At 46.8% G+C, this 26251-nt stretch overlaps 1 protein-coding gene across 7 annotated transcripts in view; it reads left to right on the forward strand.

The window, feature by feature from the left end:
• BRME1 (break repair meiotic recombinase recruitment factor 1) overlaps nucleotides 1-26251 on the forward strand; it is a 29721-nt gene that overhangs the window by 1779 nt on the left and 1691 nt on the right. For 4 of the 7 annotated variants that reach the window (XM_077121624.1, XM_077121622.1, XM_077121625.1 and 1 more), the window contains 6 exons: nucleotides 5951-6128; nucleotides 7241-7322; nucleotides 7552-7656; nucleotides 17187-18407; nucleotides 24095-24295; nucleotides 24533-24615. In XM_077121624.1, coding sequence (XP_076977739.1) covers nucleotides 5951-6128; nucleotides 7241-7322; nucleotides 7552-7656; nucleotides 17187-18407; nucleotides 24095-24295; nucleotides 24533-24615 — 1870 coding nt within the window. The remainder of the gene's footprint in view (nucleotides 1-5950; nucleotides 6129-7240; nucleotides 7323-7551; nucleotides 7657-17186; nucleotides 18408-24094; nucleotides 24296-24532; nucleotides 24616-26251) is intronic. The other 3 variants (XM_077121626.1, XM_077121627.1, XM_077121629.1) reach the window with 2 other exon arrangements.

Raw genomic sequence — 26251 nt, forward strand, 5'->3', positions numbered from 1 at the left:
AGAGTGCTGAGGCTCAGAAACCCTGCCATAGAGCTGTTGTGCAGATTAAATGAGTGCGTATTTTAAAGCACTGAGAACAGACCACAGGTAGTACCTAAATATGTGCTATTAATATGTCTTGCCTGACTTTTTTCTTACTGTCACAAAATAGATATAATGTAAAATTTGCCATTTTAGAAGCCATTTTTTTCTTCAGTTTTTTTCTTTTTAAATTTTTAAAAAATATGTAACAAATACAAACATTCTTTTTTTTACAAACATTCTTAATATATGATCATTCTGTTCTACATATGTAGTTAATAATTCACAATATTATCACATAGTTGCATATTCATCATCATGATCATTTCTTAGAACATTTGCATCAATTCAGAAAAAGAAATAAAAAGACAACAGAAAAAAATTCATCCATACTATACCCCTTACCCCTCCCTTTCACTGATCACTAGCATTTCAATCTAAATTTATTTTAACATTTGTTCCTCCTATTATTTATTTTTATTCCATTTGTTTTACTTGTCTGTTGATAAAGTAGATAAAAGGAGCATCAGACACAAGGTTTTCACAATCACAACAGTCACATTGTGAAAGCTATATCATTATACAATCATTTTAAGACACATGGCTACTGGAACACACCTCTGCATTTTCAGGCAGTTCCCTCCAGCCTCTCCATTACATCTTGACTAACAAGGTGATATCTGTTTAATGTGTAAGAATAACCTCCAGGATAACCTGTGGAATCTCTCAGCCATTGACACTTTATTTTGTCTCGTTTCACTCTTCCCCCTTTTGGTCGAGAAGGTTTTCTCAATCCCTTGATGCTGAGCCCCAGCTTATGCTAGGATTTCTGCCCCACGTTGGCAGAAAGGTCCACACCCCTGGGAGTCATGTCCCATGTAGACAGGGGGACGGTGGTGAGTTTGCTTGTTGTGTTGGCTGAAGAGAGAGAGGCCACATCTGAGCAACAAAAGAGGTTTTCTTGGGGTTGACTCTTAGGGCTAATTTTAAGTAGGCTTAGCCTATCTTTTGTGGGGTTAAATTTCATATGAACAAACCCCAAGACTGGGGACTCGGCCTGTTGCTTTAGTTGTCCCCATTGTTAGAAACCATTTTTAAGTGTACAATTCAATAATGTTAATTAATTACATCACAGTGTTGCACAACCATCACACCTATATGTGTCCCAAAGTTTTTCGTCATCCAAAACAGAATCTCTGCACCCATTGAGCAAAAACTCCCCATTTCCCCTCCCCCCACCCACGCCCTGGTAACTTCTGATTTCCTTCCTGTCTCTATGAATTTATGTATTCTAGGTCTGTCAGAGAAGTGGAGTTGTACATTCTTTGTCCTTTTGTGTCTGGCTTATTTCACCCAACATGATATCTTCAAGGTGCATTTGTATTGTAGCATGTGTCAGAGCTTCATTCCTTTTTATGGTTGAATAATAATCTGTTATACAAATATAACACATGTTGTTAATTTTTCAGTGGCCACTTGGGTTATTTCTACCTTTTGACTATCATGAATAATGCTGCTATGAACTTCTGTGTACAAATATCTGTCTGAGTACCTGGTTTCAATCCTTTGGGGTATATACGTAGGAGGGGGATTCCCAGGTCATCTCGTCATTCTGTGTTTAACTTTTTGAGGACCTGCCAGATTGTTTTCCATAGGAGCCACACCGTTTTACATTCCCACCTACTGTGTACTAGGGTTCCAATTCAGATATTTAAAAAACTTATCTTAAAATAATTTTAGACTTACAGAAAAATTACAAAAATAGTTCAGAGAGTTCTGTCTACCTTCCCCCAACTTTCCCTAATCATAATATCTAGTGCAGTTGCAGTAGAACAGACACACACACAAAGGTGATGAAAAAGTTTGGGTAATGGATATTGGTGAAGGTAATACAATTTTGTGAATGTAATTAGTATTGCTGACTTGTACACTTGAAAGTGGTTAAAATGGGAAATTTTGAGTTGTATGTATCTTACTACAATAAGAATTTTTTTTAAAGAGAAAAAAAAAGGAGATTAATCTCAGTATAATACTTCTCCAGGCTTTTTCTGTGTATTTGTACAAGTTTACAGTGGTTGTAAATGCACAGTAGAATCATCATGCAAACTGGTCTACAACTTCAGTTCTTCGCTTAACACAGCGCAGTGTGACTGTCTTTCTTTGTGTGTGTATGTATATAGATAAAATATATGTGATTCTGGAGCAGCTAGAAGGAAAAATATCTGAGATGATGGAATGGTAGCCCATGGCAAACTCTGGGATCTGTCCTGTAACTGCTTATTGAAGAGTGCTTTGAAAACTATTGCTTTTTTCTTGCTTGCTTTATATATATGTTATATTATACATTAAAAATATATCTATATCTATCTATATATCTATATAAATTAATTCATAAATAAATATATATATATATAGAGAGAATTTCTTCATTAGGCAAAAACAACAACAAACACCTAACATTACATGGATTCTATTTCCCTGTCATTTTTTAAAGTAATTTAAACTTCTCAAAAATTTAGAAATGACTCCTGCACTTAGAAACAAATTTAGGAGGAGAGCTTGTTTTTCTCAAGATATAATATAGAAAAAAAAATTATCAACATATTGAAAACGGTTTGTGCAAACAGATGAACAACAGCCTGCTTAGAGGTTCAAGGATTTCTCTGACCCTGGAGGGGAAGCTGGGGACAGCAGGCCACCCAGGCAGGTTATTTGGGGCCTCCCTTGGCAGCAGACTCCCCAGCTCAGTGGACGCCTGTGCTGGCCCACAACATCTGTTCTTGTGTGTTCCTGGAAGGGATGAAGAAGAAGAAAGAAGATTCTGGCAGATGGTGAAAGAGGTCATTTCCTGCCCACTGTCCTTGGCCTTTGGTGTTGAACCCAGGGTTCTGTCTTGAAAACCACTTTCTCTTAAACTGGTCCTGAGGGGATGGGTCACAGGAAGGAAATGGGAGGCTCTTCACGTCTGTTGATATTTTTTTCTTTTTATCTGGTACAAATGTCCATTGGCGCAACAAAGAGAGCTAGTGTTTATAAAGCTTAAGAAGCCAAATAAACGAAGCTGCTATAGTGTGCCCTTTCCAGCAAGCTGCAAGGTGAGGATGTGTTTGTGTAAGAAACATTCGGCAGAGCTTTTTTGGGGGTGCAGCTCTTGGGGAGACGCCTGGTGGAGGGAAGCAGGGGGAGGGTGAGAGAAAGGATGTGGCAGACTCAGACTCAGTTCCTGCCCTCGAGACCCCTCGTGGTCTACTTGAGGTGGGGGAGAAAATGCTCCTCTTCGAGAGCTCCTCAGGTACACAGCAATGGGATACAGTTCTAAATGGGAACATGTGAACCGTAACTGACAGAAGAAATGGGAGGAAAGTTGCTATGCCCTCATGAAGTACGAACATCTGAGTTAAAACTGAGGCAAAACTAACGGCGTTGGAGGTGCTCGTTCAGTTGGATTTACTTCAAGATGTGGATTGTGGATAGAATTGCATCCCCTAAAAGACATGTTCCAGTCCTTAACCCCCGGTCTCGTGAATGTCCCCCTATTTGGAAATGGGATCTTTGAAGATGTTATTAGCTAAAAAGAGGCTAAGCTGGATTAGGGTGGGTTCACATCCAATATGATTGGTGTCCTTATAAGAATGGGAAATTGAACACAGTAGGAGAAGAGAAGATGGCCAGGTGATGGAGGCAGGGATTGACTTATGCTGCAAGCCAAAGAACTCCACGGATTGTGGGCAAGCACCACCAGAACCCCACAGACTTCAGAGGGGGCGCAGCCCTGCCCACACCTTGATTTCGAACTTCTGGCCTCCAAAACCATGATACGATAAATTTCTCTTGTTTTTAGCTACCCAGTCTATGATACGTCATTACTGCAGCAATAAGAAACTATGATGGTGTATAAGAAGTGAAGGTTGGAAATGGGGAATTGACCTGACTGAACTCCACAAAAACGGGACCTAAAGTTCATGTTTTTGCTCTCACTCCCTGGCCAAAAGCTCGGTACACAGTCAGCACTCATTTAACATTAGTTAAGGGTGTGAGCTCTGGAGTTGGACTGCCTGGACTCCACACCAGGCTCCATCACCACGGTTCCTTGGCCTCTCTGTACCTTGGTTTCCTCGTCTGTCAGATGGGCTTAAGAGCAGTGCCCTACCTCAAAGCTCTGTCATGGGGCACACGGAAGTTCTTAGGCCAGCTTGGGGCGTGGAACAATGGAGCATCAGCCCTTGTCATTTGTTTGTTGAATAAACAGTTAACTTTTTAACTGTTGTGTGGGGAAATCTTGCTGGCCAGCTACTGCTGACTGTTTCTGCAGAAAGAAGTTTCCCTCAGTCAAGCATCTTCAGACTCTCAAGGGCAAGGAAAAGACACTCCCGATGATGGGAAAGGTGTTGCAAAGGTACAAAATTCCAGGAGTGATTGAGGTATCACCTCTGGAGCCCATGGTCACTCTGGTTCCAGAAAACCAGGGCAGTGCATAATAGTGTCTCATCTGTACCTGGTGGTCTTCATTTCCTACATGCATTTGTTCAGTCATTCACCAAGTAGTTAGTGAACATTGATTGTGTACTAAATGCTCTAGGCACATGGGACAGAGCAGGGAATGAGATAGACAAGGCCCCTCTTTGTTGTAACTGGGAGAAGGAGGGTGGGACATAAATGACCCAATACATCAGATACTTGCAGGAAAGCTGGGCCCTAAATAGAACAGTCATGGGCCAAAAGGGGATGCCTTAGAGAAAAGTCATGGGTGGCCCCTCTTGTAGGGACATTCAGGCTGAGACCCAAAGGGCCCAACCCTTTACCTCTCACACTGCCAGAGAAGGTTAGCTGGGCCAGATTGCCAAGTTCCCTGAGGTACCCCACTCCTTCATGATGGGTCCATCCCTACAAAGTCCCATGATAGTCCATGGGCACATCTAGCAGGCCCAGGATATAAAGCAGGGAACTGCAGAGAACTCTCAGGCCTTACCCTCGAATGGAATTTTTTCCTTGATGAGTTTCAGACTTGCTTAGGATCTGTGATCCCTGTTTTCTTTCCAGTTTCTCCCTCTGGAATGGAAACATCTGTCCTATGCCTGAGCCACCCTTGGGGTCTTGGAAGCAGAAAACTTGTGTTCCAGGTTTCACAAGTCCACAGGTTCAGAGAAATTTTGCCCTGGTTGAGCCACACCCGTAACCGATTTAGATGAGATTTTCATCTTAACAGTTTTCAATGAAATGGCTTAAACCTTTTGGGATACTGACATGGGTGAATGTGTTTTGCATATGAGAAGAACGCGTCTTTCGGAGATCAGAGGGTGGACTGTTATAGACTGAATCGTGTCTACAGATCATGAAAGGCGTTCAAGCCTAAACCCGGTCCTATGGATGTGAACTCATTGGTTTATAGGATCTTCGAATATGTTATTAGTTAAGATAAGACCAACATGAATCAGAATGGGCTTTAGTCCAATATGATGGGAGTTCTTAGCAGCAGAAGACTTTCTGACGGTGTGTAGGAGAGACAGATGGGGTGAGAGACAGCCACATGTCAGAGGCAGAGACTGAATCCCGGATGCCGGCAAGCCACCACCAGAATGCTCTGGACTTCAGACAAAGCTTGATCCTGCCATCACCTTGATTTTGGATATCTGGGCTTCAGAAGTCTGTCTGTCTGCTTGGAAAAAATGCCTGCTGTTCAATCTGAGCAATTTGGTGTTTGTTATAGCAGTTCTGGTGAGCTGAGACACCACATAGGGTTGTAACTCTACATCTTAAACAACAGTTCCATACATCGAGTTGGGGGTGGGGGCTGGTGGGGTCTTGCTCCCGGGCCAAGCCTGCCCACCTCGGGCTGTAGACCAGCTGTGTTGGAGGTTTGGGAGTCAACCACAGCAGCTCATGTTCCAGGCAACTACCACTTCTGCTTCTTTCTTTCTCTCTAATCCAGGAAGAGAAGGAATCCATCCTCCAAAACCCCCAAAGAATTCCAGGCCAGGGAACATCAACAGGGCCCCCCAGATTTCGGAGTTAGACTCTGTGCTGCACCCTGAAGAGACACCAGGCAAATCGGGACCTACTCCCTCTGCAGAGCCCAGTTGGGGGGACCTGGCACAGGTGGCCTCCAGGTAGGTGGCTCAGAATGTTCTGGCAAACTCCCTACTGACTCAATTCAATGGCTGGCCCTCGGGTAGGGGACCAGGATGGCCCTCATGAAACTGTGCCTCACCTCAGAAAGGACTTCCCACAGCTCCCCCCCCCCCCGGACTCATTCTTTTCTGTCAAAAAAAATATATATCTATTTTAACCATAATTCAGAAAAACGTTAAATTGCTCAAGGTCACTTAGCTACAGAGTAAAGCTTGATGTCCCGTTCTGCTGGCCAGATCCCGTATTTATTCCATATTCTTTCTCCTTCTCAGTCAAGAAGAGACCAAAGGAGTCACTGGTCTGTAAAATAACACCTAACAGAAGATAGTAATCAGTGTGTGCCAGGCAATGGGCTAATAAGTACTTTAACACAGTGGCTCATTGTATCCTCACAGCTCTGTGAAATCACTGTTTTCATTCCCAGTTACAGATGAGAACCCTGAGGCCTAGCAAGAGTAAATGATTTAACTGAGGCCATGGAGCTGTTGGGTGGCAGGGCTGGGATTCGGGCTGTCCCAGCCTGTGTCCAGCAACTGAGCTGTCAACCATTGGCATCCCCAGTCCCTTTATTTTTCAGCCCATACGTAATTAAGCCTGCTGGGGGCAGGGGGTGTAAAAATAAAAGAAAGAGGTCATGAGTGGTTTAGTCTGTGGGGCTAAACCTACATGCAGCCATTGCCAAGTGAAAAGGTGAGTCAGAATAAGGTTCCTTCTAGTTGATGTCTTCTGATGTTGAGTCTCGGGCTACCAAATTTTCTGCGGAAAAAAAAAAGGCGTATATATTTGAGTGACAAAACTTTTTGCACGCGCGTGTGTGTCTGTCTGCTTGATTTGAAATCCATACAGTCTTAGGTCTAAAAGCTAGAGCAGATCACAAGGCCAGAAATACTCTCAGTGCAGTGCCCTCTGAGTCACAGCAACCCCAGAGCTTGCAAGTTCCCAACTTTTGTAAGCAAAGCTGTGGGGTCTCCCTTTTCGGATACTCCCAGCACTGCATTTCTTTTGGATTTTCTTCTGTCTCAACACTTACTGTGTTAACAAACTCGAGGACCTCAGATCCTCTTCTTCCGTTTTGTGTTTCTCCCCGCAGCTCCATGGATGAAGAAACCGGAGTTCCCTTGGGGTTCCTCACGCAATTAGAAAAGGACTCAGTTCCCTTTCCTCTTTCCCAGGTGAGCCTGTGTTGTGGCCTAACATATGTGTAAAGGACACCACTGCCCTGAAGCCTGTGCGTGTTGTCAACACAGCAGGTCCCCGGGGCTGGTGAGAATGTGTCTTGCAGGTGGAAGGCAAGGACCACATTTGGAGCTGCAAGAAAAGGCACTGGTTTTTTGTTGTTCCCTGAGACTGCATTCTTTCCATTTTACTATTGTCTTGTTCTTGTTGGTATGTCATTTGCAGAACTCAGCCGGGAAGTTTGTCCCTCAGTTCGCAAAGTCCAGGAAGACAGTGTCAAGAAAAGCAGAGACGAGGGGAGAGGACTTCGGGACTCAAACCTTTCATCTGGTGAGTAAGGGTCTCACATCAGCCCCAGCTGAGCCCCGTTGGTGCTCAGCCTTCTGGCTTTGCCGTGGCAGCCTCTGAAACACCTACATTAGCTGTGCATAGCCTTGGCTTTCTTTGGCTGTGATAAGGCACACGTTTCATCTCCATGCCCCTCATTTTGGGGACAGTACACTACAGACGTCCACTGAGTATCTGTCACATGGGAGCTTGTTGCTGGGGGGAGGCAATGGACAGCTGTGACCACACTCAGAGCCTGAGGCCAGAGCTCTGGCCCCCATGGCACATGGAAATAGTAAAACTAAGGCAGCCCACTTTCCATCCCTGAACTGCCTTTGCTTTTAAGGGGCTCTTGTGTGAGTTGGGTGTGTGTGTGGGGGGGGGGGGGTGTCTTACAATGTGCTGTCTTATCCTTGCCTTTCAAGATTGGGGTGGGGATGGTGTCTCTGGCAATATGCACCCCTAAAGAAAAAGGGTGTTAAGTGTTCACCACAGCTGAATTTGTCATCCCCCAGAATCAGGGGCACCCAAGATGTCCTTCGGGAGGCAAGTGCTTAAACAAACTGTGGTTCACACATGCTGTGGAACGCCACTGAGTCAATGTAAAGGAACCAGCCGCCTGTTGCACCACTGGAACGAGGACGAGGTGCTAAGTGGAAAAAGCCAACTCTGGGAGGCTACATCCTGTATGATTCTAGTCATGGAACATTATTGAAATGAAAGATTTAGATAGTTGGAGACTAGAAGAAGGTTGCTGGTGGGTAGGGAGGTGGGGGTAGCTGTAAAGCTGTAGTGCAGAATATCCTGGTAGTGCCGGAACCTGTGCTAGGGTTACATGTCCCTGCTCAGGTGATGGAATTGTATGGAGTGCAACGCACAGGTGCAGAAGTGAAACTGGAGCAATCTGGGTAAGGATGGGGACTTGTAGCCCTGCCACTGTTCTGAAGTAAAATGGTACTTTAGCTATGCAGGGGCCACCATGGACAAACCAGGCAAAGGGTGCTACTTCCTGTCATTATATGTGAGTCTTATCATTGAGACATACAAAGCTGAATTTTAAAACCAGGGAGAGCAAAGCAGCATTCAAAGTAGCCAAAAGGTGGGAACACCCCAAGGGTCATCAGCGGGTGAGTGAATAAAGAAAATGTGGTTCTTCAGTACAATGGTGTATTGTTCAGCCACGAAAAGGAAGAAGTGCTGGTCCATGTGACAGTGTGATGGCCCTTGAAGGCATCATGCTGAGAGAAGCCAGATACAGAAGGAGAAATAGCATGTGATTTCACTACTGTAAAATATCTGTAATAGGTAAATCATAATTTTGTGAATGTAATTAATGCCACTGAACTAACTATACACTTAAAAATGGTTCCAATGAATCATATGTGTGATAGTGGTTAAAATAGGAAATTTCGTGTGCATTTATCTGACAACCATAAAAAATGGGGGGTCAGGGAAGTGTGAGTTTCACCGTCAATTGGAGATACATGGAAAAGGCTTTGGGTGACTTAGCAGACTGGATGGCAAGTGCCTCCCCTGGTGAGCACGCTGTGACCTTCAGGGGTCCGACATTTGTAGAACAGACCCCGTCCCAGAAAGCTTGGCCCTGAGTGGGGCAGGAAGTCCCCATGGAGGGAGTGTCTCCTCACCCCATCCCCTATACTGACCACTGTCTAAAAGAAGGGAGAGGGCCGTTGGTGGCTGTGGACCCTACTGGGTGCTCACTGCTGTCCCTAGCCCTTAAACATATTATTATTCACAGCAGCTTTGTCCCAGAGCTTCTCCAGGGTGCAAGGGTTAGGGGCTTGGATTTTGAATCAGCGTACGTCCCAGCTCTGCTACTCACCAGCCGTGACTTAATTTTGTGAATTAAAGAGGATTGTAGACATGTGCCTTGTAAGGCGGCTGTAAGGATCCAGCTAGTTGCTGTGTGTGAAATGCCAGCACAGGGCATAGCACACAGTGGGGGCTCAATCAAAGCTTTAAGCATGCTTTAAAAAAAAAAATCTCATAACATATAGAACAAAATTTGCTATTTTAACCATTTTTAAGTGTATGGTTTGTGGCATTTATTACAGTCACAGTGTTGTGCTCCTATCACCATCATCCAGTGCCAAAACTTTTTAATGACTCCCAAATGGAAAATTTGTCCCCATTAAGTAATAAGTCCCCATTCCCTCTTCTCTCCCAGTCCCTGGAAATAGCCCGTCTACTTTCTTACTCTGTAGATTTGCCATTCCAAATCTTTTTGTCTTTTCTTTTTAAATTTATTTATTTATTAATTAAAAAAAATTAAGAACAAATAGCTTAACATATCATTCCATTCTACATATATAATGAGTAATTCTCAATATCATCACCTAGTTGCATATTCATCATTTCTTAGAGCATTTGCATCAATTCAGAAAAAGAAATAAAAAGACAAGATTAAGAGCGCCGGCCTCGGAGAAGGCCGCCGTGTGAAGGATGCTGTAAGGAAGAGTGAGGCTTCCTTTCTCCTTTCTGGCCTCGCTTTGGGTGCGGAGAGTCATGATGTCAGAGAAAAACAGCCGGTAGACTTGGGTCTCCTGGGAGGACGACGAGTTCGAGGAATTCCCTGCTGAAAGAGTCATTCCCACAGCATTCCTCACAATGGGGTTTCCATGCTTTGCTGACCCTAAGCCCAAGAATAGAAGTCTCTCCTTACCTGGGCAGTAGCTTATTCTACTGTTGGACACCTCCCTTTCTCCAGGTGCTGCTGAGCTTGGTAAGCTGTGTCCTTATATTAAATGGAGGTGGATATACCTGTTCTGACCATTTGTGAGGCTCAAATGATTTTACAACAGCAGAAGATTCTACTGATATAAGGAATTGTTACTAAATCCTGCACCAGCTGTGAAAATAGTGATATAGCAGTATTGCCACCACAGAGAGATGGCAGTTTAACAACGTACGCGTTTTAGTTCATCCTCCAGAACAACTACTAAATAACCAGAAACAGTACAGAACAGCTCCTGGGGCCACGTCAGTGACCAGACACACAGCGTACCCCAGTCTGGACCAGCTAGACCCGCTGCGAGCGCCGCCCCCCCCCAGAACCGTGAGTTCCCAAAGCTGTGGCGGCCAGCACCCCTCCCCCACAGGCCGCTTCCCAGAGGGGAAAGGAAAGAACTTTACCAGCAGCAGGGACTGGGCACAATCAAACGCCAATTGTGGAACTAACTAACAAATTCTGACTACTAAAAATAGGCCCCCAGCTTAGGTGAACCTGATCAAAGTGGAGGTTGCTCATTTTTGCCCCGGTGCCAAGGGGGCAGGACTGACAGAAAAAGGGGGGAAAAAAAAGAAGGAAACAGGTTTTTGTGGCTGTGTAATCTACAAAGGCTTGACTGCCTCTGGATACAGCGGCAGGACTTTTCAGGCTGCAACTGCCCCAGGCATAGGCACATTTTCAGCTCTTTTGGGGGCTCGTCTGGAGCCTTTGCCTTCCCCAGGGGAGGGGTGAAGCCCAACTCAGGTGGAATCCCTCCATCAAGGAATTCAGACACCAGGGCTTGGTAATTTGAAGCCATTAAAACCAGCCTACAACCTCTCCTCTGTCTCCACCACGCCCCCAGCAGGGAGAGTCTGCCAAAGTTAAAGGTACCGCATCATCTTATGCTGGTGGGACCTGCAGTCAGACAAGCGCCACACACAAGGCAGGATAAGAAAAACAGAGTCCAGAGACTTCACAGGAAAGTCTTTCAACCTGCTGGGTCTCACCCTCGGGGGAAAACTGACGCAGGTGACTCTTTCCTCCTGATAGGAGGCCAGTTTGGGAAAATCTGGCTGGGGTCTATAATATCTAAGTAGACCCTCCTAAGTGTGTGTGGGGGTGAAGGCACCATACAAGCAGGGCAAGAAACAAGAAAACAAGAACTGAAAAATTCTCCTCTGTTAAACAAAACTTAAGCTAAAGGTCCAGATAAAGCTGAACGGAATGTCAAAGAACAGATAGACAACAAATTCATCCAGCAAGAAAACCCTAGATAAAAGAAGTGAAAGCAATCTCCAGAATAAACTAATTAAGGTAATTAAATGCCTAGATGCCAGCAAAAAATAACAAATCACACTAGGAAAATTGAAGATATGGCCCAGTCAAAGGAACAAACCAACAATTCAAATGACATACAGGAGCTGAAACAATTAATTCAGAATGTACGAACAGACATGGAAAACCTCATCAAAAACCAAATCAGTGAATCGAGGGAGGATATAAAGAAGGCAAGGAAAGAACAAAAAGAAGAAACTGAAAGTCTGAAAAAACAAATCACAGAACTTATGGGAATGAAAGACACAGTAGAAGAGATGAAAAAAAACAATGGAAACCTACAATGGTAGATTTCGAGAGACAGAACATAGGATTTCAAAACTGGAGGACGGGGCGGGCCGCGGTGGCTCAGCGGGCAAAGTGCTTGCCTGCTATGCCGGAGGACCTCGGTTCGATTCCCGGCCCCAGCCCATGTAACAAAAAACGGAAAAACAAAATACAATAAAAACAAGAAAATGTTTAAAGATGTTTCCCTTTCTTCCTTCCTTCCTTCCTTCTCTCTCTGTCTTTAAAAAAAAAAAAAACTGGAGGACGGAACATCTGAAATCCGACAAGAAACTATAGGGAAAAAAAATGGAAAAATACGAGCAGGGACTCAGGGAATTGAAAGACAATATGAAGCGCACGAATATACGTGCTCTGGGTGTCCCAGAAGGAGAAGAGAAGGGAAAGGAGAGAAACTAATGGAGGAAATTATCACTGAAAATTTCCCAACTCTTATGAAAGACTTAAAATTACAGATCCAAGAAGTGCAGCGTACCCCAAAGAGAATAGATCCAAATAGACATACTCCAAGACATTTAATAATCAGAATGTCAGAGGTCAAAGAGAAAGAGAGGATCTTGAAAGCAGCAAGAGAAAAGCAATCCGTCACATATAAGAGAAGCCCAATAAGACTATGCGCGGATCTCTCAGCAGAAACCATGGAGGCAAGAAGACAGTGGGATAATATATTTAAATTATTAAAAGAGAAAAACTGCCAACCAAGAATTCTATATCCAGCAAAATTGTCCTTCAAAAATGAGGGAGAAATGAAAACATTTTCAGACAAAAAATCACTGAGAGAATTTGTGAACAAGAGACCGGCTCTGCAAGAAATACTAAAGGGAACACTAGAGACAGATATGAAGACAGAAGAGAGAGGTGTGGAGAAGAGTGTAGAAAGGAAGACTATGAGTAAAGGTAAAAAGAAGGAAAATTAGATATGACATATAAAATCCAGAAGGCAAAATAGTAGAAGAAAGTACTACCCATGCAGTAATAACACTGAATGTTAATGGATTAAACTCTCCAATCAAAAGACATAGTCTGGCAGAATGGGTTAAAAAACAGGACCCATCTATATGCTGTCTCTACTCAAAGGACACGAGACCAAGGACACAAATGGACATTTACACACCAATGTTTATAGCAGCATTATTAACAATTGCCAAGTGATGGAAACAGCCAAAATGTCCATCAACAGACAGTTGACTAAACAAACTGTGACATTTACATAAGATGGAATATTATGCAGCTGTAAGACAGAATAAAGTTATGAAGTATGTAACAACATGAATGGACCTTAAGGACATTATGCTGAGTGTGATTAGTCAGAAACACAAGGACAAATACTGTATGGTCTCACTGATATGAACTGACATTAGTGAATAAACTTGGAATATTTCCTTGGTAACAGAGACCATCAGGAGATAGAAATAGAGTAAGATATTGGGTAATTGGAGCTGAAGGGATACAGATTGTGCAACAGGACTAAATATAAAAACTCAGAAATGGACAGCACAATACTACCTAACTGTAATGTAATTATGTTAAAACACTGAATGAAACTGCATGTGAGAATGATAGAGGGAGGAGGGCTGGGGACATAAATGAAATCAGAAAGAAAGATAGATGGTAAAGATCGAGATGGTATAATCTAGGAATGCCTAGAGTATATAACAATAGTGAAATGTACAATGTACAAACTTTAAAAATGTTTTTGCATGAGGAAGAACAAATAAATGTCATTATTGCAGGGTGCTGAAAATAGATGATAATTAATATTTTAAAATGTCACCTTATGTGTGAGACTAAAGCAAAAAACTGTTTATTTGTTACTAGAGCATTTCCTAATATAACTCTTCTAGATAGTTTGATTGAATGTCATAAGTATTTGGAATCTCAGGTAGGACATGAGATTTTGTGGGTTTGTCCAGAGTGATTTGATCAGTGACTGGAAAAGTATTTGCAAGCCCCCTTTGGGGAATGGTGAGAGTGGGGAGAAATTCAACTTCCCCAAGTTGAATTCTTGATATTCTCACAAGCAGTGTGGACAACCAAAGCTATAGGCTGAGCCCCCAGTCTTGGGGTTTGTTCATATGAAACTTAACCCCACAAAGGATAGGTCAAGTCTACTTAAAATTTAGGCCTAAGAGTCACCCCCAAGAGAGCCTCTTTTGTTGCTCAGATGTGGCCTCTCTCTCCAGCCAACATGAGCAGTCTCCCCACCCTCCCCTCTCTGCGTGGGACATGACTCCCAGGGGTGTGGACCTTCCTGGCAATGTGGGACAGATATCCTGAAATGAGCTGAGACTTAGCCTCAAGGTACTGAGAAAAGCCCTAGAATGAGCTGAGAATTAACATCAAGGGATTGAGAGAACCTTCTCAACCAAAGGGGGAAGAGTGAAATGAGACAAAGTGTCAATGGCTGAGAGATTCCAAACAGAGTCGAGAGGTTATCCTGGAGGTTATTCTTATGCATTAAGTAGATATCACCATGTTGTTCAAGATGTAGTGGAGAGGCTGGAGGGAACTGCCTGAAAATGTAGAGCTGTGTTCCAGTAGCCATGTTTCTTGATGATGATTGAACAATGATATAGCTTTCACAATGAGACTCTATGAATGTGAAAACCTTGTGTCTGATGCTCCTTTTAGCTATTATATCAACAGAAGAGTAGAACATATGGAATAAAAATAAATAATGGGGGAACAAATGTTAAAATAAGTTTAGTTTGAAATGCTAGTGGTAAATGAAAGCGAAGGGGTAAGGGGTATGGTATGTATAATCTTTTTTTTCTCTGTTATCGTTTTATTTCTTTTTCTGTTGTCTTTTTATTTCTTTTTCTAAATCAATGCAAATGTTCTAAGAAATGAGAATATGCAACTATGTGATGATATGAAGAATTACTGATTGTATATGTAGAATGGAATGATATCTTAATGTTTTGTTTAATTTTTTTAATTAATAAAAAAAGACAACATTAAAAGAAATAAAATGATAATAGAGGAAAAAAAAACAATTATACATACCATACCCCTTACTATTCCAAATCTTTTCATGTAAGTTGAATCACAATACATGGCCTTTTGTGTCTGACTTCTTTCACTTTTAATTTTTTTTCCAAGTTTTTTAAAAAAAAATTTATTGAGGTAACACATATAGAACCCAAAATTCCCCATTTAACCGCTTTCATCTATATAATTCAGTGGCACTCATTACTTTTACCATGCTATGCCACACTCCCAATTCCTCAGCCCACCTCCTGCCTCTGGTACCCTGTAATCAACTGTGTCTGTAACAAATTTATTTTTTACTTAAAAAATTTTTATCATGGCGATGTATGTACAACACAGCATTTCCCATTTTAACCGCCTTCTTGCAGACAATTCAGTGACAACAGTTATATCCCAATATTGTGTCAGTGTCACTACCATCCATTACTGAAACTTTCCCATCACCCCAAATAGACACTTTGTACCTATTAAGCATTAACTCCCCACTTCCCCTCCCCTGGCTCCAGGTAACCTCTCATCTGTTTTCTGTCCCTGTGGATTTGCTTATTCTAGATATTTCATGTAAATGGGATTTTACAATATCTGTCCTTTAGGGTCAGCCTCATTTCACTCAGTACGATGTCTTCAAGGTTCATTCACGTTGTCCCATTATCAGCAGTTACATTTTTGATAGTGTTGCAGGCCTGTGTGTTCCCCCCCCCACACACACACACACAGTACATCTGTTCAGACATTCTTCCAGGAATACACACTGCACATCTTAGAGCCAGCACTGCTCCAGGCTTGGGGTGTTTGGTGAACACGCTTATCCCAGTTCTACCCTTGCAGAGATAATAGCACAATGTCCTCATGGAAACAGGACACAACAAGTGCCAGAACATGTTGAGGTCAAAGGACGGAAAGTTCTGTGGAGAACGGGGCAGCAAGAAAGAGGGCAAGCAGGGAAGTGGTAGCCAGGCTGGCATCTGAGCCGTCCCTTCAGGGAGGAGGTCTGAGCCTAACAAGGACCCTTCCCTCTGTGCCAAGGCCAGAGGCAGATGCATCTGGACCCCCAGAGGCCAGGGGGCAGCTGGGTGGGTTGGGGATGGGGGTTAGTGTTGCCATGAGTGAGACAGGAACTGAGGGCGGGTTTGGAGTGGAGAAGAGATACTACCCACTGTCTTAGTTTCCTGAGGCTGCCCTAACAAAAGTACCACAGATAGGGGTGGGGGTGGCGTGTCAAACAATGGAAATGTATGGTTTCGTAACCTGAAATCAGAGTTTGGGCAGGGCCAAGCACCCTCTGACTGCTCTAGAGGAGGCTCCTTGCCTCCTTCAACCCCTGGTGGCTCCTAGCAGTCCTTAGCTTGCAGCAGCTTCCTTCTATTCTCTGCCTCCATTGCATGGCTTCCTCCTTTCTGTATCCTTCTGCCTGTGTCTCTTTTCTCGTCCTTGTAAGGATACCTACTTCTGTATCACCTCATGTTAACCTATTGTGTCTTCCTGCAGTTTCCCCATTTTCCAAATGAGGTCACAGTCGCGGGTCTTGGGGGTTAGGACTTGAACATATCTTTTGTGAGGACACAGTTCAGCCCATAACAATGGCTCCTTTGGAGTTGGGGATGGTCCTGGCTGCAGCACTTTGAGGGTAGAGCGTCCTCTCCCCTGTGAAGGGCAAGTCCCGCCTCCACCCCAGCAAAACTCCCTCTCCTCCCCCTGCATTGGTTGCTGTCATCTCCCACCTTTACTAGCGAGCACTTCGATTTTTTAAAAAAGCAACTTTCAATCTTGAAATCATTATAGATTTGATCTTGAAATGACTAGCGACAATGGGAAGTTGTTACCACAGCTCAGAGGGGTCCTCAGTGCCCTTGACTGGCTTCTCCTAGCGGTAACGTCTTACAGAGCCATAGGGTACTCCCCAAACCAGGAAGCTGAACTGGGAGCCAACCCCAGGCTCCTTGGTCTACACATCCCTGTCTTTCCTGGCGCTGTGGGGGAGAAGGCGCTCAGGGAAGCTAGTGGAGGGAGGGGCCCCCAAGGCATGGTCTGACCTTGCAGCTGTGCCATGCATTGTTTCCGTGTGGGGTGACGGGAGATGCGTGGGTTTCTGCAGCACCTGAGACTTTGTGCTGGGGCAGTAACTTCCAGCAGCATCCTCAGAGCGCTTGGTTATTGAAGGCCCCAAGCCTGAGTCCTCTTTTCTCCACAGGAAACACCGCCAGAGCCCAGGGCCTCACAGATAGGAAGCCAGGCGCTGGATGAGTCCCTAGGACCTGCAATCCTTGAAGCCGCAGAGCCCGGATATGACACCCGCCTGGAGCAGAGCAGCCAGACCTCTGGAGGGAAGCCTGTGCCCTGCCTTGGGGATGCTGCGGCCTCTGCTAGCACCCCTCAGGAAGGGGGGCCGGGACCCTCTGACTCATGGAGTGCTGACCAGGAGCATCTGTCAGAACAACAAGTGACCCATCCTTCAGCTGGTGGAAACGTGGGAAACAGCCGGCCTGAGGCAGAGAGGGGTTTGGCTTCTGGGGATGTTGACCAGAAAGGGCACCTGCTGAGGAGCAAGGCCTGTGGGGCCCCCGAGGAAGAAGGAGAAGGTGTCCCAGGGGCCCCAGTATCGGCATCTGCCCAGGGACCATGTCCGGCCACCCAAGGCCCCCCCAACAACATGCAGACACCCAGCCAGACTGGTGGAGAAGCAGAATGGAGCTGTCCCAGCAGCCAAAGATGCTCCTTCCCAGATCCTGGGGTCATTACCACCATGAGCACAGAGCCTTCCAAGCCAGGACAAAGGGGTCCAGAGGAGGCTGACCCTTCTGGAAGGAAGGCCGCTGATGGGGGTTACAGAGGTGCCCCGCTCAGCAGCTCTCCACTCACTGGGGAGAGGACTGGAGGCTGGGGGGAGCCAGGGCAGGAAGAGTCCCTCGAGTATGTCCTAGCAGGCCCCACAACCCCCCTGGCTCCGACTCACAGGAACCGAGAACCTACAGTGGATGCTGTGGATTCCAGCCCTCAAGCCTCAGAAACGGGCCCAGGTGTCCAGAAGAAATTGGTCCCAGGCCCCAGTCAAGAGGGTCCAGGGGACAAGGATGCACAGCCTTCCCTGGCGGAGCCCACAGGTGCAAAGGCAGCTGAGGTCGGTAGCAAAAGTCACAAGCAAAACCTTGCCCTAGAGAAGCTCAGACTGTGCTTCTGGGCCACTTGGCCTCCAGAGCGTGGAGAAGCTAGGGACAGCCATTCCTGGGAGTCTGAGGCCCTCCAAGGCAGCCCAGACCCCCATGCAGGCCTAGCAGTTCAACCCAACCCCACCCCCACCCCCGCAGACCAGCCCTCCTGGGGGGGCTGCTCCACTGTGGAACTCAGCTTCCTGCCAGACAGCCAGATCCGGGATGTCTTGGACGCCCCCAACCTTGAAGTCCTACCTGAACAGGTAAGAGGTTCTCCATGGTACAGCTGGGTCACCCACAGGAGGTGCTGTCCAGTCAGCTGAGGGTTCTGTTCCCCAGGCCACCCAGCGGTGAAGGAAAGACAGGGTGTGTGTGGTGTTCCTTGTTTACCACGAACAGCCCAGGACTTTGAATCACATTTGCTGAGTGTTGAGCAGGGGCCTTTCCGGAAATGGTGCATCAGCCTCTGTGAGGGACCCATCCCATGTGGGTGCCGAAGGGCTGGCAGTCTGTTCCTTTGCAGCCTGGGTGGAATCAGTGATGGCTCTGCTGTGACTTGGAGCACCTGGCAGGCTTGCACCCATCCCCTCCATCCCTCAGCACCCATTCCTGGCTGTGGGCCCAGAGGGGCCCATCAAGGGTGCTGGATGGAGAAGGGCAGCCTGAAAACGTGACCTCACGGCTGGGCCGGAGGGAGGGACTTCACTCCCCAACAGGCAAGAAAGAGCCTTGGCCCACCTTTAGGGCCATTTGAAGATTTTGATGGGATTTGTTTAAAAATATCTTCAGGGCAGGCCACGGTGGCTCAGCAGGTAAGAATGCTTGCCTGCCAAGCCCGAGGACCTGCGTTCGGTTCCCGGTGCCTGCCCATGTAAAAAAAAAAAAAAAAAATCTTCAGTCAATCCTCATATCACACAAATTCCCTTTTTGCGAATTCATTTACTCACTAGACTTTGTCACTGCCAGTCAATACTTAGGGTACTTCCTCAGTCGTTTGCTGAGAGGCACTGTGCCGCAGGAAAAAGCCCGGTGCAGATGTTCCTAGCTGCAGTCCGACAAGGGGCCCTGCTTTCTCCTGTCCTTCCTCAAACAAGCTTCCTTCTCAGGGTGGACTTAGCACCATGTTTTTCACATTTTTTGCATTGTTTGTGGGTGAGTTCGCTGATTAAAATGGCCCGAGTACAGTGCTGAAATGCTGTCCGGTGTTCCTAAGCACAGGACAGCTGGGATGTGCCTTTTGGAGACACTGGGTGTGTTAGGTGAGCTTATTCAGGCAGGAATTCCCATGCTGCTCTCCCTGAGTTTAGTGTAAATCTACAATATACATTCAAGAAGATGTCTTAAGGTTCTGTATTGATCAGTTGATGAAACAACGGTGACCAGAGGCTGTCAGGAGCCTCACCTTATATTTCCCCTAAGGACAAAGGTTGAGTGTTCACTAATTCTGTGTTCACTGCAGCTTTATAGAACACAACTACAGCAAATAGCGAGAATCAAATATAAATATGCAGGGCGGTGTGATGGTGGCTCAGTGGCAGAATTCTCACCTGCCATGCCAGAGACCCAGGTTTGATTCCTGGTGCCTGCCCGTGCAAGAAAAAAAAAAATATATATATACATATATATGTGTATATGTATATATATATGTACATATATGCATATGTATAAAGTTTAATTTCCACTGCAATTTATGAGGGCTTTGTGCTTGCTTCCTTCGGGGCTCTGCCCCATCCCCCCCGCCCCCTGACAGGAATGTGGTTAAAGCTGCCCAGGGGTTGTTCTCTCCCTGGCTGCTGAGTCTGTGCAGGCTATGCCTAGTATCTGGCTGAGGCAGGCGGCAACCTTGTTTCCACCCTGTTCCCTGGGAAAGGGTGACATCCCTGGCTTCCCACGCCCCTGAGCCTGGGCTAAATACTTTGTGGGCCTGTTTCCTCTAATCCCTGAAGTTGCATCCAGGGTGGTGGGATGGCAAGACTGCAGGAGGTCAGGAACCTTCCAGAGGTGGGGGAGGCTGGGTTTGTGCCCAGCTCTGTCAGGTGCCCAGGCTGGACCTCAGCTACTCTGTCCTGGAATGTGGTGCCTGGTTCTCTCTCTCTCTCTCTTTTAAAAATATTTTTATTGAAAAATCTTCACACGCATACAGTCCATCCATTGTATACAATAAAGAATATCATCACATAGTTGTGTATTCATCACCATGATCATTTTTAGAAGATTTGCATCACTACAGAAAAAAATTAAAAAAAAAAAGAAAAAACTCATATATCCCATACCCCATACCCTTCCCTTTTTTTGACCACTAGTATTTCAATCTGCCCGATTTATTTTACCCGTTTCCCCCTTTTTATTTATTTATTTATCCATTTTTTAAAACTGAGCTTTTTCTTATTTACATAATCAATATTTATTGAGCATCCACTATGTCAGGTCCTAAAGGCATTGGGGATGCACATATGAATAGACACAGTTCTTGTTTTTTTTTTTCTTTTTTGTGAAAACAGCATATACAGAAAAGCAGTACATTTCAAAGCACACTGCAAAAATTAGTTGTAGAGGCTGCAAGGGCTCTGGGGCAGGGGCGGGGGGGATTAGTTGTAGGACAGATTTCAGAGTTTGGGATGGGTTGCAATTCCACAATTTTAGGTTTTACTTCTAGCTCCTCTAAGATACTGGAGACTAAAAGAAATATCAGTATGATTTAGCACTCATACCTTTTCTACATAACGCCACCATCACCTTTAATCTTTCTCCCACTCCCAGTTCTCTTTTTAAACATCAGCCTCTGCTTCCTCTGCCATCCGTATTGTCATTGGAAAAAAAAAATCCACTCATTCAGCACATACTTTTCACGAACCCACTCCATGCCAGGGTGACAATGGTGAAGAAATTGACCTGGTTCCTGTCCCCAAAGAGTTTCCCTCCTACCCTGCCCAGCACCTCTATTTTGTGCCACACTGAGTCCCAGTATTTAGACTTTTCCTAAACACAAAGAATTTCACGTGCTGTTCTACTGAAGAAGTGGCAGGGCTGGATTTGTGGAGAGGGTGGTCGTGGGCCTGCAAGGCGCTTCCTCAGCTTCACTGTCCATCCATGACGTTCGCCTCAGGTAGCGGTTTCCTTTTGACGGAGGTGAAACTAACATCCCCAAATTAATCATTTTTAGTGAACACTTCAGGGGCTTTTAGTACATTCACAATATTGTGCCACCATCACCTCTGTAGCTCCAGAATATTTTTATCACCCCCCAAAGAGACCTTGTACACATTAAACAGTCTCTCCCCGTTTCCCCCTTCGGCTAAGCCCCTGAGTGCCACCAGTCTGCTTTCTGTCTCTATGGATTTGCTGTCTGGACATTTTATATGAATGGAATCATATAATATGTGGTCTTTGGGTCTGGCTTCTTTTACTCAACCACACTGTCGCATGTGTCAGAACTTCGTGGCTGAATAATATTCCCTTGTATGGAAGGACCTGTTTGTTTATGCATTCATCTGCTGCTGGGCACGAGGCTTGCGTCCACCTTTTGGCTATTGTGGATGCTGCTGCCGTGGACCCGTGTGTACGAGGTTTGTAGCGATTTTCAGACCTGGCCTATTTGCACCATGGGAAGACACAGCCGTGGGTCCCCTCATGCCCACTCATTTCACAATCTGTGATTGAAAACACTCAGGTGTGGTTCGGCCATGTGGTTTGGATGTGGTCATCCTCATGCTGGGAGAGGTATGACTTTGGTTGCGGACTCTAACTGAAACGTTATCAGTGGTGTCTCACCCTTTAAAAAAGCACCAACCTTTCTCCTGAAGAGGAACCGTTTAAATTGTTCCTAGTCCCTGGTCTTTTGGGCAGAGGCCAAGAGAAAAGGCTGGGGTAGAAGTCCCAGTGGGGGGTTGGCATCAGATTTGCCTGGGTGGCACCCTGCAGGCAAACAAGCCTCTGAAAGGCCACCAGTGATTCTACACCTTGAAAGTGTCAAGAAATGGAGACCACTGGGGCTGTGGGCAACCCACGGCCTTCCCCAGCCAGAGTAGGAGCTGCTGCGCTGAAAAGGCCACCGCCAATGCTTGGGTGTGTTTTGTTTTGATACTGGGAGTTCTGAACAAGTCAGGGTAACCCAGCCTCCCAGCAGGTTCCCGTGGGAAGGCCAAGCCACTGCCTGCTTCCCTGTGCCCCTTCAGAGACCGTGAGACCTGCAGGAGACCAGGGCCTCCCTGGCAGGAGGTCAGGGCCAGCATCCCCCATGTGGGCTCAGGGTTTGAACAATACCCGCAGCCATCCCTCCCACTGACTGGTGCACTGTCCTCACCCTCACCATTTGCTGTGTGACATGAGATGAGCCAGACAGAGGGGACTGCTTGGCGACTCGCCCAGGGTCCATGGGACTCTTTTCCAGCCAGGGTCTTTTCACGGGGAAGGTTGTGGATTCACCTCTCAGAGCTGCTCCGTTAGAATTCAGGGCTCACCTGGGGACTGGTAGGTAGGGGGCCTCCTGGATGCCTGGATGAGGAGTTATTTCAAAGGCCAAGTCCTCAATTCCTCAAAAAGTTAAACATAGAATCATCATATGACCTGCAAATTCCACCCCTAGAGATATACCCAAAAGAACTGAAAGCAGATATTTGTACCCCAGTGTTCATCACAGCATTATTCACAGCACCAAAAGGTGGAAGCAACCCCAGTGTGTCAACAGATAAATGGATAAACAAAACAGTCTCTCTGTGTGGTGGAATATTATTTAGCCATAAAAAAGAATGAAGTTCTGATACATGTGACAGCATGGATGAACCTTGAAGATATCATGCTGTGTGACAGAAGCCAGACACAAAAGGACAGATATTGTCTGATTCTACTGATGTGAAATCCATAGAGACAGAAAGTAGGGTGTAGGTTACTGGGGAGGAAGGAGAGAGAATGTGGAATTCATGCTTAGTTGGGTATAGAGTTTCTGTTTGGGGTAAATGGAATGTTCTGGTAATGCATGTGGTGATGGCAGCACAACATGGTGGGCGTGATTAATCCCGCTGAATGGTGTGATTGGGAGGGGTTGAGATGAGAAAGTTTGTTAACTTCCACAATTGAAAAAGAAAGGCTCCCCAGGGCCCTCCCTGGACCTTGACCCTGGTGGTCACTGAAAGCTGTGGCTCCCCACACATTCAAGTTTAGGGCCAGCTTTTGTCGGGTTAAGACATTTACAGGTGCCTGGGATAGCATTTTTGTCTTTTGGGTGTGAGAATACCTCATAGCAAAGAATGGCTCAGCGAGTTGGTAATTACATGACATCGAATTGCGCCTGATAACACGCAGTCGCCTACATTCAAGGGTCAGCCAGAGGCCCCAAGACAGGGGATTGGTCCCTGGCAGGGTTTCCTACCGAGGCTCTGCTGGTGTGGGGGCTGGGTCACTCCCGGTGGCAGGGGCCATCCTGGGCGCTGTAGCAACATTTAGCAGCATCCCTGGCCTCTACCCTCTGGACGCTGGAGAAAACTCCCCACCTGACTTATCACAACTGAAAATGTCTCCAGACACCCCCAGATGGGCAGAATCATGCCCAGCTGAGAACCCCAGATCTGCAGGCAGTTCTCCACATCCTTTGATTCCTCTGGGTTCGGGGAAGCTGTGCACAGGGAGCTTGAGGCCCTCCCCTGTTCCCCCTTGTCCAGATCAGGGCCTCCATTGGGCAGGGCATCCTTGGAACAAGCCCTTTTCCTTCAGCCTTCATTATGCACAGAAGGAACCACACAACCCCGGGTTGGCTGGTCTGCCTTGGTCCCTCTTAGCGGGCCACCCTGTGAGATTGCCTAACCTTTCCCATGAAAGTTAAACCCAGGCTGACATTTAGAAACTTAAGTATCTCAGGGTTATCTGGTTTCTCTTCTCTATTAATTACGACTTTCCCTTGCACTATATTTGCAGAATCTTTTCTAATATGAAATGTGTCGCTCATTTGGCACAGGTCCAAGATGCTGTCCCCTCAATACTGGCCACCCACCATGCTGCAGCCACGGCCACTTGCAGGCTTCCCTGTGCCCCTCCAGAGACCAAGAGACCTGCAGGAGACCAGGGCCAGCCCCCGTCTCGCCCTCAGTGGTCAGGGAGTGAGAACAGGCCTGTGGCCCTAGAACCATCTGGCATGCATACATCTACCTGTCAGAAGGTACAGAGCCACCTGGATGGGCTGAGGGCATCAGTGAGGGGAGGCTCACAGAGTGAATGTGGGGTGGGGGTCACTTAGCTCATCCCCCCCCACACACACCCAGCAGTTTTGATATTCTCCCCACACACAATGTCAGGAGCCTGGCCTGGGCTGCGGGACACCCCTACATAAGCGTTCCTTCCCCCCTGCAGCCTGGCTGGGCCAGGCCCTCATTTACTGCATACCCTCTCTTTCCAGCAATGTCCTGTAGCAAGCAGACCCAGCCCCCGCTGGCCTGGCCCCAGCCTACCTGCCCACAGAGACCCCGAGGCCCAGCCAAGGTAGGCAGGTGGGAGCAGCTCTTGGAACCCTGCCTCCATCTGCTGGGTACCTGCCCGCCCACCAGCCTGATGAGGAGGACGCCTGTCAAGCAGGCCCGGCTGCTGTTTCCTGCATCGTACTTGAGAGCCAAGTCTTGTCGTTCAAACCATGCATGCATGTCCCCAGGCCCCCATAAGTGAGAGCTGGTGGCAGCCACCTTTGCCCCAGCCAGCCTCCCCATGGACCCTGGAATTGGAGCCCCCTGTTTTTTGTATATGTGTATGTTTTGAGTCGTGTGTACAGAGCATTCCCAGCCTCTCTAAAAGGAGCAGGGGACCCAGACAGAGCTAAGAACCAAGGGTCCAGAAGACCTGGGGACTGTGCCCAGCTCAGGCATCTGACAAGCTCTGCCTTGTGCTTGCTCCCTGCCTCCCTCCTGGCAATGTGCCCTGGGCCAGCCCATCCTGACCCTGCTGCCAGCCCCAAGGCCTCCCTCCACCATAGGGTGTGGGTATGGGTGTCCTCTCCCCTGGAGAACTTGCCTCCTCTGTCCTCCCTTCCCAGCACAGGGACTGGCCTCTCCTGTTACCTTGCAGGCGAACCTGCCTCTCTGCCGAGGTGGCGACTCATGGATTATTAATGACCAAGTTTCTGTCTGGCGAGTGTGGGGGTGGGATCCGGTTCGGTTTGGTTCACCGCCTGCTGGGAGGCAAGGCCAGCCGTGTCCTCACCAGCTCTTGCACAGGCTCATAGCTGGCACCTGCTGTGCCATTTGTTCCACCCCCACCCCAGCCCACACACAACCTGCCCAGGGACCAGGGGCAGTTTATAAAGTTGGCCTGATTCTGCTGTTGTTGGAGCAGAGAGGAAGAAGTTGGGAGAACTGAGTCTCTGGTGGCCTCACTGGGGCAGACCCACCTGGCTTGGAAAGCCAGGGTTCTCCCAGGAGAGCCCCTGAATCTGACTGATACATTCAAGAGGCTTAGGCCCAGAAACCCTGGCCACTGGGGTGACCAGGCAGAGGGAGCAGAACCGGAATTCCTGTAATGACAGCCAGGAGGCCCTGCGTGGGATGGGATTGGCTTTAGGAACCCTTATGGGGGCCTGGAGGGTGACCTGCAGCTACTTGAGAAGGCTCTGCCCACCCCTATTGTATGGGGGAGCACACTAGGCAGGCAGGCATCCCCAGGGCAACTGCTCCTTCCACAGATACTGACACAGCCCCATGACTGCCCTGCCAGGAAGGACAAACAAAGCTTCATAGTAGTCAGGACAATTAAAGACAGGACAATTAAAGAGTCTGATGGGGGAGAAAAGGCAAGGAAAGGGCTCACATACTGAACAGGGTGGTTAAGGCAGGCTTCCTGGAGGAGGTGACATTTGGAAAAAACGTTCCAGAGATGCTCAAGGAATGCCTGGACTTCAGTGTGGTGGGGGCAGGGTGGCAAGGCAAGAGGAATGAGATGGGGTCTTGGGTGCCAGACAGGTGGTTCAGGGAGGGACTTGGGTGGGCAAGGCTCCCATCTCTGAGACTGTACATTTTCACAGCCCTCTCCCCAGGTACTGTGGGGAAATAGGCTATTGGGACAGGATCTGGGGGACCAGGCTGGAAGCTGTGACAAGAACCCAGACACAACCCAAGAAAGGGTGGTGGTG

Source organism: Tamandua tetradactyla, chromosome 11, assembly GCF_023851605.1.
Source record: "Tamandua tetradactyla isolate mTamTet1 chromosome 11, mTamTet1.pri, whole genome shotgun sequence".
Lineage (NCBI taxonomy): Eukaryota > Metazoa > Chordata > Mammalia > Pilosa > Myrmecophagidae > Tamandua > Tamandua tetradactyla.